At 41.8% G+C, this 14,436-nt stretch overlaps 1 protein-coding gene across 7 annotated transcripts in view; it reads left to right on the plus strand.

Annotated features, from left to right (window-relative positions):
* The window catches only part of LOC134342756 (receptor-type tyrosine-protein phosphatase T-like), a 1,640,095-nt gene that overhangs the window by 751,061 nt on the left and 874,598 nt on the right, over positions 1 to 14,436 (plus strand). For all 7 annotated transcript variants that reach the window (XM_063041291.1, XM_063041286.1, XM_063041287.1 and 4 more), the window contains exon 6: positions 1,276 to 1,450. In XM_063041291.1, coding sequence (XP_062897361.1) covers positions 1,276 to 1,450 — 175 coding nt within the window. The remainder of the gene's footprint in view (positions 1 to 1,275; positions 1,451 to 14,436) is intronic.

Raw genomic sequence — 14,436 nt, forward strand, 5'->3', positions numbered from 1 at the left:
TTAAGAAGCAAGGAACATTACCTTGAGTGAAAGAGTCACGTTCAATAAACTTTGTCACAGCTTATTTCAATAAAAGCGAGAATGGTTCATTGCAGAGAGTTATTATTTGGACTGCTGTATCAGGAAATATTTCATTCTACCCTCTTCAGTGTATCCCTTCTAACAAAACTCCCAGTTAACTTGCGTGACTAAAGGGATAAAGCCCATCCAAACGGTAATATTACATATAATCAGTGATGGGGAGCTGAGAACTGTTTCTGGCACCTCTGAAACCCAATATACTTCACATACCTAATAGGTGATACGCAAAGTCAAATCAGAATCGGAATATCATGAACTTCATGGGGAAGGAAGCTTTATTCCTAATAATAAACCCCTTAGACAGATTTTGCAATGTGATTTTTATACCCTTGAATCTTTGATCTTTCAACAGATCATGAACAAACGCTATAATCTTATTTATGCTGCAAACAGAGATGATCGATAGTGGCACTTAATAGAACAGCCAGTCTTACACCTGTTTTGAGATCTGATGAGAAATAGACTGCATGACATTTAGGCAGTATCATCTAATACTGGTTTGCAGAAAATACTCAGAAAATACAAAAAAAATGAATTATGCATTCAGAGCAAAAGCAAAATGGGCAGATAGGTGTCAGATGCTATTTGACACACACACATGTGATATGACACACTTTGAAAGAGTAAGCAAGTATTAGGGCTGCACGGTAGCATAGTGGTTAGCATAATGCTTTACAGTGCCAGCGACTCAGGTTCAATTCCTACCATTGCCTGTAAGAAGCTTGTACGTTTTCCCCACGCCAGTGTGGGTTTCCTCCAATGCTGCAGTCTCCTCCCACATTCCAAAGACATACGGGTTAGTAGGTTAATTGGTCATTTGGGTGTTATAGGCAACATGGACTTGTTGGGCCAGAAGGGCCTGTTATAATGTTGTATCTCTATAGAGAATAAAAGTAAAAATAAATTTAAAAACCAAACACATTTTTGAAACAGTGAAAGTTACATGTCAATGTATAGAGAGTGGGATTAATTTTGGATAGGTATGGATTAAAATCAATGGAACCAAACCTAACAGGGTGTACTGTATGTTTGTATTGCAAACCTCGTTGATATCTTGTGAAATAAAATTCGAAGTAAGTTAACCTGCAGTCAGATTAGCTATAATACAGGAAATAGGCCATTCAACACAATTCAGTGGGTATTTGATAGCAGTCCCGGAATAAAACATTTTTCCAATTTTTTTTTTACACACAGCAATGGAATGGAAAAGATACAGCTTTGATGGTTACCAGGGTGGTTAACCATAGACGCTTCTCCGCTACTGTCAGTGTGGCAGATACATCTCAGAAGACTACAAGTAAATACAGATGCGTGATTCGATCAGAAGGAGGCTCAGGAGTTTCAAATTATGCAGAATTAATTGTGAAAGGTGAGGCCTTACTCATGTTATTCAAAAAAGCATGAAGTGAATGACACTGAGAGAAAAACACTGATAGGTGGAAAGTGATAATTTACAGTACAGAAATATCCAGTGGCTTAGTTCAGCTAAATAACTTAAAGATTTCTTCATATATTGCATTTTTTTGCCACCTGAAAAGATGTTATATTGCAAACGAAGCTTTTTTCAAATGCAATTATCCAAAAGTATCAGTAAATATAAGACAAATGCAATTTTGTAACTTTTAACAAGCCTTACCAGATCCTCTGTAGGTCTGCATTCAGAACTTGCCAGTATCGAAAGAACCATAGTTGATATTACAAAGACCTTGAGTTGTATGTTACTGTAGGTTTCTCATTAAGTGTTACATTTCTTGCTGACGATCCTGGCTTTTTGAGTCCTCAACCCTATTTTATTGGCACTTGCTGATTAGAATTGGTGGCAAAGCTTTCAAAGTTAATATGTTTTCCGTGTCATTAGTATATTGCATAAGTTTCCATTTTTTGGGAATTGGTTTGTACTATACTGGAAGCAGAAATCCTAATTGGATTTAAAAGCACTTTAGAGCAGGGATTCCCAATCTGGGCTGCACAGGCCCCTAGCTTAATTGTATTAGTCCATGACCTTTAAAAAGGTTGGGAACTCCTGCTTTAGGGCAACAAATATGAGGCTATGGACTGAGTGGTGGAAAGTGTGGAGTAACACTTTTATCTAACATGGATATGATTGTCTGAATTCCCTCCTTCTGTGTTGCATAGTATTTTGGCAATTCTTTTACTATTGTTACATGTTCTGAAATACTATGACATTGAAACTTTGACACAGTGAAACTTTGTTTTGCCTGCCATCACATCAGAATCTGAAGCAGATTTGTTATCACCAGTTTATATGAGGTAAAATTTGTTCTGCAGCAGCAGTACAGTAGAAAGAGATAAAAGGATGATAAGTTACATAAATAAATAAATTGGGCAATAATAAAGGATCAATGAGGTAGTTTTCATGGACCATTTAGAAATCTGGTGGAGGAAGGGAAGAAGCTTTTCCTGTATCATTGAGTGTATGTCTTCATGCTCCTGTACCTCCTCCCCAGTGGCAGTGTAATGCCCTGGTTATGAGTTTTACTGCTATGCTGTAGGTATTTCATTTTAGCAGTTCTGTAAGAGCAGTCTGTTTTGCTTTCAACCTCTTTGGGTTTGAGCTAAAGTTAAGGGGTTGTGATGTTCCTGCTTAGGAATGTAGTGTCATCCAATATGGATGGTGGAACTGGGAGAAGTTTCTAGAGAATGCTAGGCAGGGAGGTTTTTTGTGATAGACACTGGTTTGTGTCAAGGTTTTTTTGGCAGGAGCCGGAAAAGACAGGAGGGAAGATGGCTGAGGATGCCATACCATTTGCACATGGTGCTTTGTTCAGATGAATGGCTTCAAGGATGAAGGACCAATACTTCCTCCGGAGGAGCCAATTTGTTTGAGATGGATTTCGAGCAACATTTGGGAGGTTGTGTGTGCTCTCTCGCAGACTGGGGCCCAGTGCATGAGTTAAAGGCAACTTCAAGATGAGTTCCAACTTATGTGCACATTTGGTCTGGGTTAACTGTAATGGGCCCTTCTAATTTTTTTCCTTTTTATTCCTACCAACTGTTCGATAAAGCTGGTAATTGTAAATATACATTTTTTCTAATTGTATCCAGTGCGCAATTTGTTATTTGTTGCTGACAGGTGACTGCATGGAGGCTGTAAATTCCACAGTACTCACACAGATTGGGATTCATGTGGGCAAGACATCCCAACCTCATGGGTTTGGTGGGACCCATGTGATATCAACCCTAGATGTATGGAGTCTGAAAAAGGTGATTTTCTCACTACTAAGTCCAGTGGCTGTTAATGAGGGAATAATAAGCCACACCTCCAGAGGTGCCTGATAAAAAGGGGTTTCAGTAGTTATGAGGAGTGTATGTTCCAGGTGTTGAAGGTCCTTAGTGATGGGTTTCACCTTCTTGAGGCACTGACTTTTAAATATGTCCTCAATGGTGGGGAGGTTTGTAGCCATGTCTGAGCCTATAATCCCCCACTTCCTCTCGCAATCCTGTCCAACGAAGCCTCTGCACCAGGATGTGATGCAAAATGCTCGAATGTTCTCCACCATACATCTTAGAAATTTGTAAGAGTCTTTGGTGATGTATCAAATCATATCATACATGAGGTGCATTTAATACTCTTAACAGAGTACATATGGCACCTGAACAGATTAGATATGGCAAAGTTATTTCCCATGGTAGGGAATTCTAGGACAAGAGGGCATGACTTCAGGATTGAAGGATGTCCTTTTAGAACTGAGATGCGGAGAAATTACTTTAGTCAGAGGGTCCTAAATCTGTGGAATTTGTTGCCATGAGCGGCTGTGGAGGCTAAGTCATTGGGTGTATTTAAGGCAGAGATAGATAGGTTCTTGATTAGCCAGGGCATCAAAGGGTGTGAGGAGAAAGCAGGGGAGTGGGAATGACTGGGTGAAGTGGATCAGCCCATGATTGAATGGTGGAGCAGACTCGATTGGCCAAATGACCTACTTCTGCTCCTAAACCTTATGGTCTTATAACAGCAGGACAGATGTTGTCCTTGAGCCTAGAGATTTATAGGTGCTTTCAGGCTTTCTATCTTCTGCCCAATTTAGAGTGGGGAGTAAATACCTTGTATAAGAGTGGAAAAAAAGGAAGATTTTTGCTTCATCCTTTTCAGGACATTCAAAGTGCAGTCTATGACTACCTTTACAGTCAAATTAAGGCACATACGGAGACCCTTTGGCTTATTAAGTCCACACTGAACAATCTCATCAGCCACAACCCTCTCGTGTTATTTCCCTGTGGTCCTGGCAACCACCCAGTATTCTTGTACCCATTGTGTTTTACTTATAAACATAAGAAAGTAGAGCAGGTCCACTTACAATCTGCTCCAAGCTGAACTCCTGTTTTATGTGTCAGTCATATTCAAAAATTGCATGTTTTGTTGAACACTAATCTTTTTCAACTAAATAAAGGGTGGCGGGTGAATTTGCCAAAAGCAATCATGATCATGAGACCATCATTGCCTGCATCACAAGACACAGAACGTACAGTAATGATGATGGTGAAAGGAAAAAAGTCTGAGTTTAATAAGTCACCACTGTTTCCACTCGACTTTCAATAGGTTTCAACCCAGCTCATTTTAAGATGTCAATGGCTTCCAAATAAAACATCGTTCAGTGTTTTTGCTTATTATTTCTAAATTACTACAGGTGATTGCCAATCCTCAGTAATTTTGCTGGATATTTGAAATCTGTGTTAGCAGTTTGAGCTTCCTGCTACAGCTGAATTTCTTTATGTTTTCCACGGTTAGATCACTCAAATTGCCTGAACCTCATATCCCATGCCACCTGAAGATTCATCAGAATCAGGATTAATATCACCGGTACATGTCGTGAAACTTGTTGTTTTCCGGCAGCAAGTACATAATAACAAAAACTATATATTACAATTTGAAGTATATATATAATTAATTTGAGTAAGGACTGCAAAAAGAGAGGAAACATTGATGAGGTAGTGTTTATGGGTGTATTGTTCATTCAGAAATTTGATGGCTGAGGGGAAACAGCTGTTCCTAAAATTCTGAGAGTGTGTCTTTAGGCTCCTGTACCATTTTGATGGTAGCAATAAGAAGAGAACATATCTTGGGTGATGGGGGTCCTTAATGATGGTTGCCGCTTTATAGGGGCATCACCCTTTGAAAGTGTCCTAGATGCAGGGAAGGCCAGTGCCCATGATGGCCGTGGCAGAGCTTACAACTTTCTGCAGCTTTTTCCGATCCTGTACGTTGGCCCCTCCATACCAGATGGTGATGCCCAGTTAGAGCATTTTCTATGGTACATCTGTGGGTTTACATTTAATTCATATTTAATCTCTGTTAATCCCATGGTCCTTGTAACACATAATTTAAAGTATAATGTACAGAATTTACAGTAGGATTGAGGATAAATGGAAAATGGAAATAGGAATCGAAAATGACAGATGATTTGATTATTTTTCATTATTACATATGATAAAAATGTTGTAGTGACTAAATCAAATCCAATAATCAGTGATAGATTGATTTCAAAGTCAGGTCACTTTTGTGATCTCTGCAGTAGTTTGTTATATGATATTTGACTTCCATTACAGTGGATACAAGCTATTCAGTTGGAAATTATAAGAAAATGAAGAGTCTATAGTACTATGTTGTATAGTTCTTGAAATGGCTACATTATAGCTCTCTCCAGTCTTTGCCAGTTTCAGCATATCACTCTTCAGTTCTGTTCAGGAAATGAAACAGTTTTGGAAGAGATTCCAAATGACTGAACTAAATTTTAAGACAACATAATTTTGTTTGATTAATTTTAAAGCTTGAATGAAGATGGTGCAGCAGGTTGCAACCTAACGCTGCCTATTTCTGATTGATTACCGGCAGTGTCTTCCTCCACAAAAATAAATTGCATGTCATTTAGTTTAAGTATAGATTTTGAGCATTTGACAGTGAACACAATTGATAATCTGACAAATGACACTCACTGGCCACTTTATTAGGTACACATGTACACCTGCTCTTTAATGCTATTAACTAAACAGTTAATCATGCAGCAGCAACTCAATTCATGAAAGAATGTTGACATGGTCAAGGGATTCAGTTGTTGTACAAAGTATTAGAATGGGGAAGAAATATGATTTAAATGTCTTTGACGGTGGCATGCCAGTTGATACCTGATGGGGTGGTTTGTGTATCTCAGAAACTGCTGATCTCCTGGAATTTTCCACACAGAACAGTCTTTAGATTTTACAGAGAATGGTGCAAGCGAAAGAAGAAATCCAGTGAGTGGCAGTTTTGTATATGACTGGCTCAAGCTGACAGGAAGGTGTCAGTAACTCCAATAACCACACGTTACAACAGTGGTGTGCAGAAGAGCATCTCTGAACGCACAACCAGTCAAACCTTGAAGTGGATGGGCTATAGCAGCAGAAGACTACAAATTAGTTGATTAGGTATAGGAAGTCCCAAATAAACAGGCTACAAAGTGCATTTTAACTGTATTTCTTAAAATTCAATATACCCTCTGGCTTTTTTTCAGAAATACTTCTTTCTAACTTCAAATTAATAGCCCCCATTTATTGATGCTTGGTGGTAACAATGCCTCATCAGTGCAGTAACCTCTGAAAATAACATTGAAGCCATCTTTATTTCATCCTGAGCTACTGGAATTTTGTCCCTTGACAAAGCTACAGCCTGTGCTAAATGTTGACAGGTGTGACAATTTAGCACGCAATTAGGGGAGGTCAGTGAGTTTGGTCTAGCATGTTCTTTTCAATAAGCTAAAATTGTTATAAATTGGCCTGATTAGTTTGTATCATGGCAATGTACAAATAAAAAAAAAACATTGCAGAGACCTTTCTGGTGTGAAAAGTGATATTCATAGAAGTAATAAGGCATTGGGTATGAACTGGGAAAATATTATTTCCTGCGGTTGAAAATTCTATCACAAACCCAAGATAAAAATAGTGCAAATGTTCTCAACTGTTTGCAGAGCCTTGCATGTGTGTCGCTTCTGACTTTCTGCAATTTTCACCAGATGTTTCTCAGACCTCCGCTGTGCATTTGATAGCAAAAAAAATGTGAAGTACGCTATTTGCAGAGTTAAATTTCACAGTTTCATTGATTGGAGACAATTAAAAACTTAGCCACTCGAAAAATCAAGCAGGTGCTAGTAGACTCTTTAAACATTTCCTTGTGTTTCTGCAATGGCAAAAGCTCAAAATATAGCCTGTGAGCTGCGTTAAGATCTGGGGATGTGGGGAAAATGATGTAAAAGGAGCAATGATGTAATAATCCTGATGAATGGTCTTAGCCCAAGATGTCAAATCTTTAGTCAATTCAAGTCACTTTTTAATTGTCATTTCGACCATAACTGCTGGTACAGTACACAGTAATAATGAAACAACATTTCTCAGGACCATAGTGCTACATGAAACAATACAAAAACTACTCTGAACTATGTAAAACAACACAAAAACTACACTAGACTACAGACCTACCCAGGACTGCATAAAGTGCACAAAACAGTGCAGGCATTACAATAAATAATAAACAAGACAATAGACATAGTAGAGGGCGGTAGGTTGGTGTCAGTCCAGGCTCTGGGTACTGAAGAGTTTGATGGCTTGGGGGAAGAAACTGTTACATAGTCCGGTCATGAAAGCCTGAATGCTTCGGTGCCTTTTGCCAGATGGCAGGAGGGAGAAGAGTTTGTATGAGGGGTGCGTGGGGTCCTTCATAATGTTGTTTGCTTTGTGGATACATCGTGTGGTGTAAATGCCTGTAACGGCGGGAAGAGAAACCCCGATGATCTTCTCAATTGACCTCACTATCTGCTGCAGGGTCTTACGATCTGAGACGTTGCAATTCCCAAACCAGGCAATGATGCAGCTACTCAGGATGCTCTCAATACAACCTCTGTAGAATGTGGTGAGGATTGGGGGTGGGAGATGGACTTTTCTCAGACTTCGCAGAAAGTAGAGACGCTGCTGGGCTTTCTTTACTATGGAGCTGGTGTTGAGGGACCAGGTGAGATTCTCCATCAGGTGAACACCAACAAATTTGGTGCTCTTAATGACGTCCACAGAGGAGTCGTCGATGTTCAGTGGAGAGTGGTCGCTCCGCATCCTCCTGAAGTCAACAACCATCTCTTTTGTTTTGTTCACATTCAGAGACAGGTTGTTGGCTCTGCACCAGTTCGTTAGCCGCTGCACCTCCTCTCTTTATGCTGACTCGTTGTTCTTGCTGATGAGACCCACCACGGTCGTGTCATCAGCAAACCTGATGATGTGGTTCAAGCTATGTGTTGCAGCACAGTCGTGGGTCAGCAGAGTGAACGGCCCTGGACTGAGCTCACAGCCCTGGGGGGCCCCCCTGCTCAGTGTGATGGTGTTGGAGAGGCCTCTTCCAATCCGGACTGACTGAGGTCTCCCAGTCAGGAAGTCTAGGATCCAGTTGCAGAGGGAGGTGTTCAGGCCCAGTAGGCTCAACTTTCCAATCAGTTTCTGAGGAATGTTTGTGTTGAATGCTGAACTGAAGTCTATGAACAGCATTCGAACGTACGTGTCTTTTTTGTCCAGGTGGGTTAGGGCCAGGTGGAGGGTGATGGCAATGGCGTTGTCTGTTGAGCAGTTGGGACGATACGCGAACTGCAGGGGGTCCAGTGAGGGGGGGCAGCAGGGTCTTGATGTGCCTCATGACGAGCCTCTCGAAACACTTCATGATGATGGATGTGAGTGCAGCGGGACGGTAGTCGTTGAGGCAGAACACTGAAGACTTCTTCGGCATGGGGACGATAGTGGCGGCCTTGAAGCACGTAGGAATAATGGCGCTGCTAAGGGAGATGTTGAAGATGTCAGTGAGAATATCTGCTAGCTGGTCTGCATATCCTCTTAGCACTCTGCCAGGAATATCGTCTGGTCCAGCAGCCTTCTGTGGGTTGACCATGCACAGGGTTCTCCTCACATGGGCCACAGTAAGACACAGCACCTGGTCACCTGGAGGAGGGGTGGTCTTCCTCGCCACCACGTCATTTTCTGTCTCAAAATGAGCGTAGAAGTTGTTCAGCGCATCTGGGAGGGAAGCATCACTGGTACAGTTAGGCGATGTTGTCCTGTAGTTGGTGATGTCCTGAATACACTTCCACATGTGCCGTGTGTTGCCGCTGTCCTGGAAGTGGCTGTGGATTCGCTGGGCGTGTGCGCGCTTTGCCTCTCTGATGGCCCGGGATAGTTTGACCCTTGCTGTTGTTAGGGCTGCCTTATTGCCTGCTCTGAAGGCGGAGTCACAGGTCCTCAGCAGCGCACGCACCTCCTCGGTCATCTGTGGCATCTGGTTATCGCGTGTAGAGATGATCTTGGCCACAGTGATGTCACCGATGCACTTGCTGATGTAGCTAGTCACTGATGCCACGTACTCCTTTAAGTTGGTAGAGTCGCCATTGGTTGCAGCCTCCCTGAACATGTGCCAGTCAGTGTGCTCAAAGCAGTCTTGAAGAGCAAAGATGGCTCCTGCTGGCCAGGTTTTCGCCTGCTTCTGTACTGGTCTGGAGCGCCTGACGAGCGGTCTGTATGCTGGGATTAGCATAACAAAGATGTGGTCTGAGTAACCGAGGTGGGAGCAGGGCTCCACCAGTACGTGTCAGGATGTTTGTATAAACAAGGTGCAACACGCTCTCCCCTCTTGTTGCAAAGTCCACGTTCTGATGGAATCTGGGGAGCACTGACTTAAGGTTTGTGTTGTTATAATCTCCGGTGACAATAAAGAGTCCATCAGGGTGTGTATTCTGCAGTTCACTAATAGCCCCATACAGTTCACAGAGCGCGCCCTCAGCATTAGCGCTGGGAGATTGTAGACACGGACTATAAGGACTGTGGTGAATTCCCGTGGTAAATAAAATAGTCTGCACCTAACAGTCACAAACTCCACTAGCGATGAGCAGTATCTGGAAACCAGCACAGAGTTCTTGCACCATTTCCGTTTTGATGTAAACACACAAGCCACCACCACGAGTCTTACCAGGAAGAGCTGCATCCCTGTCTGGTCGAAACTAGACAAGCCCGTCCAGCTGAATGCCGGTGTCCGGGATTCCGTCAGTGAGCCATGTTTCCGTGAAAACATACACACAGCAGACTCTGTACTCCGCCGAGTATTTTGTTGGAGTCGGATGTAGTCCAATTTATTGTCCAGGGAGTGGACATTGGAGAGCAGAATGGATGGGAGAGCCGGCCGGCTAGGGTTTGCTTTTTGCCTGGCACGGACTCCTGCCCGCTTGCCTCGCTTCCGCTTCCTCGCACACCGCTTACGACATCCCCACCTCCTGCCACCGGCAAAAGGTGACTCCGAGGACTGCGGGCCTGATCCCCTCAGCAAGCTGAGGTCGCGTAATTTAACCAGTAGATCTTCATGAAGGATGAAAGGATCTTCCTCTCCATACATGTTGCCTGACCTACTGAGTTCCTCCAATATTTTCCATGTGTTATTCTGGATTTTCAGCAACTGCAGAATCTCTTGTGTTAATGATGTAAATGTATGCATAGTTAGTGTGCACTCAGTGGGACAAGTGGCCTGTTTTTGTTCTGTACAACTCTGAGTCTATGACATAGTAAAGTTAAGGCTTAAGGTTTTTAAAAATGTTCCCTTAGCTTAATGCATAGATATTTACCAAACATATCTTATCCCCAGAAAGATAATGGCCAACTGCTCAACTGAAGTATCTATTCTGGCAGGCCTGAATAGCACATATATTTTTGTTTTATACATTAATAAAGCAGAAAGATAAATGTACGGGGCTTAAATCTGAACCAGGCACAAGATTAAAAATAAACACTTTGCATAGCCCAAAATACCAGATTAGATTAAATGGAGACAGCTGCTAACTGCACTTGCTACTCAGTAAAACAAGCCCTTAAAATGTGAATATGTAAGTTTCAGAAGCAAATTACAGGGATTCTGTAGCCAGGAGGGCTAGGGTGCTTCTACCCTTCCCAAATTCTATTTAAGAAGTCCCTCTTTCCCAATCATTCCTCGGTTATTGGACTCTCCCTTCTGACTTCCAATTTATCATAGAGTCATAGAGAAGAACAACACAGAAACAGGCGTTCAGCCCATCTAGTCCATGCTGAAATCAATTAAACTGTCTACTCCTAATAACCTGCACCTTGGCCATATCTCTACTATCCTTACTAGCTATGTACCTATCCAAATCTCTCTTAAAAACTGAAATCAAGTTCACATGGACCACTTGTACTAGCAGCTTATTCCACATTCTCATAGCCCTCTGAATGAAGAAGTTCCCCTCATGTTCCCCTTAAACTTTTCACCTTTCACCCTTAAGCCATGACCTCTGGCTGTAGTTCACCCCAACCTCAGTGGAAAAAGCCTGCTTGTACTTACCCTATCTATACCTGTTATAATTTTATATATCGCTATCAAATCTCCTCTGAATCTTCTACATACTGAAGAATACAGTCCTACCCTATTCAATCATTCCTTATAATTCAGGTGCTGCAGTCCTGGCAATATCCTAGTAAATTTTCTCTGTACTCTTTCAACCTTGTTTATATCTTTCCTCTTTGTAAGTGACCAAAATTGCACACAATACGTCAAATTATACCTTACCACATCTTATATAACTTCAACATAGCATTCCATCTCCTGTACTCAATACATTGTTTTATGAAGGCCAAAGTGGCAAAAGCTTTCTTTACAACACTATCTATCTGTGACACCACTTTCAATGAGTTATATACCTGTATTCCCAGATCCCTTTGTTCTACCATACTCCTCAGTGCCTGACCATTCACTGTGTAAGGCCTCTGCCTGGTTGGTCCTATCAAAGTGCAAAACTTGTCTTCATTAAATGCATCTTCCATTTTCAACTTCTTTTTACAGCTGATGCAGGCTGTAAAGCCATGATAAGCAAGCCATGATAGCCTTCCTCACTGTGCACTACACCCCAGTCTTCATGTATTCCATAAATTTGCTGATCCAGTTAACCACATTATCATCCAGATCATTAATATAGATGACAAAACAACAAAGGACCCAGCATTAATTTCTACAGGCCTCCAGTCAAAGAGGCAACTCTCTACTTCCACTCCCTGGTTTCTTCCACAAAGCCAATGTCTAATCCAATTTACTACTTTATCCTGAATGTTGAGCAACTGAACCTTCTTGACCAGTCTCCCATGTGGGACGTTGTCAAATGCCTTACTAAAGTGCATGTAGACAACATCCACTGCTTTGCCTTCATACACTTTCCTGGTAAGACTCTAGAAGATTGATTAGACATGACCTACCATGCACGAAGCCATGCTAACTATCCTTAATCAGTCCATGTCTGTCCTAATACTTATGTGTTCAGTTCCTTAGAACACCTTCCAATAACTTTCTCACAACTGATATCAGACCCACGGGCCTCTCCTTTTGCTAAGGATGATTTAAATATCTCTGTTAGGGCATTGGCAGTTTCTGCACTTGTCTCCAACAGGGTCTGAGGGAATACCTTGTCAGGCCCCAGGAATTTATCTACTCTGATTTGCCACAAGGTAGCAAATACCTCCTCCACTATAACCTGTACAGGGTCCATAAAGTTGATGGTGCTTTGCTTCACTTCTCTAGACTCTGTATCTGTCTTTCAGGTAAGTATTAGAGGCAAAAAGTGCACTTAAGATTCTCCCCATCTGCTTTGGCTCCACACATGGATTACCATTCTGGTCTTCCAGAGGACCAATTTTGTCCTCGCAGTCCTTTTGCTCTTAACATATCTGTAGAATCCCTTAAGATTCTCCTTCACCTTGTCTGCTAGAGCAACTTCATGCCTTCTTTTAGCCTTGTGTTCTCTTGCATTTCTTCTACTCCATAAGCACATCATTTGTTCCTAATTGCCTATACCTGCTATGTGCCTCCTTATTTTCTTTTAACCATGGCCTTAATATCGCTTGAAAATCAATGTACCTAACACTTGTTATCTTTACCTTTTATTCTGATAGGCACATACAAGCTTTGTACTCTCAAAGTTTTGTTTTTGAAGGTCTCCCACTTTGTAAATGCACCTGTCCCAGAAAACTGCTTGTCCCAATCCACATTTGCCAGATTATTTCTGACACATTCAAAATTGGTCTTACTCCATATTAAAATCTCAACCTGCGGAACAGACCTATCTCTTTGCATATTTACTTTGAAACTAATGGCATTGTGATCACGCAATGCAAGTATTTCCCCAGACAAACCTCTGTCACCTGCTGTCTCATTTCCTAATAGCAGATTTAGTAGCGGATGCTCTCTTGTCAGGACTTCGTTGTGTTGATGGAGGAAACTTTCTGAATACATTTGACAGACTCTATCGCATCTAGTCCTTTTACAGTATGGAATTCCCAGTCAATATGTGGAAAGTTAAGATCACCTAATATAATAACCTTATGTTTCTTACAACAGTGCGATCTCTTTACAAGTTTTTTCCTCTAAATCTCTGTTGGTTTGTTGAGTGATCTGTAATATAACCCCAGTAATATAGTCATATTTTTCTTATTTCTTAATTCTAGTCATACTGTCTCACCAGTTGAGTTCTACAGTCCGTCCTAATGGAGCAGTGTCGTGACATTTTACCTGACTAGTAACGTCACCCCACCTCCTTTAATCCCTCCCGCTCTGTCACATTGAAAAGAACAGAACAACAGAATATTAAGCTGTCAGTCCTGCCATTCTTGCAACCAAGTCTCACTAGTGGTTGCAACATTGTAATTCCAGGTGCTGATCCATGCCCTAAGTTCATCCGACTTTCCTATGATACTACTTGCATTGAAATATACACAGCTCAGGACTCTAGTCGCACCATGCTCAATCTTTTAATTCCTGACTTTGTCTGAGATCTTATCAACATCTGCCTCCACAACCTCTCCACTAACAGTACTGGCACTCTGGTTCCCATCCCCCAGCAACTCTAGTTTAAAACCCACCATGCAACATTAACAAAGCCTCTTGCTAGGATATTAATCCCCCTCTGGTTCAGGTGCAAACTGTTCCTTCTGTACGGGTCCCACCTTCCCTGGAAGAGAGCCCAATGATCCAAAAATCTTATGCCCTCCTACACCAACTCCTTAACTACATGTTAAGCTGTATAATCTTTCTAGTTCTGGCCTCCTAGCACGTGGCATAGGTAGCAATCCTAAGATCACAACCCTGGAGGGATTTACACCTAACTCCCTGAACTCCCTAGGCAGAGCCTCCTCAATCATTCTACCCATGTCATTGATACCTACATGGACATGACCTCTGGCTGTTCACCCTCCCACTTAAGATTACTGAGGACTTGATCTGAGATTCCTGAACCTTGGCACCCGGGAGGATACATACAGTGGATCTCATTCTCCCCTATAGAACCTCCT

The sequence above is a fragment of the Mobula hypostoma genome, chromosome 2 (assembly GCF_963921235.1).
Source record: "Mobula hypostoma chromosome 2, sMobHyp1.1, whole genome shotgun sequence".
NCBI lineage: Eukaryota > Metazoa > Chordata > Chondrichthyes > Myliobatiformes > Myliobatidae > Mobula > Mobula hypostoma.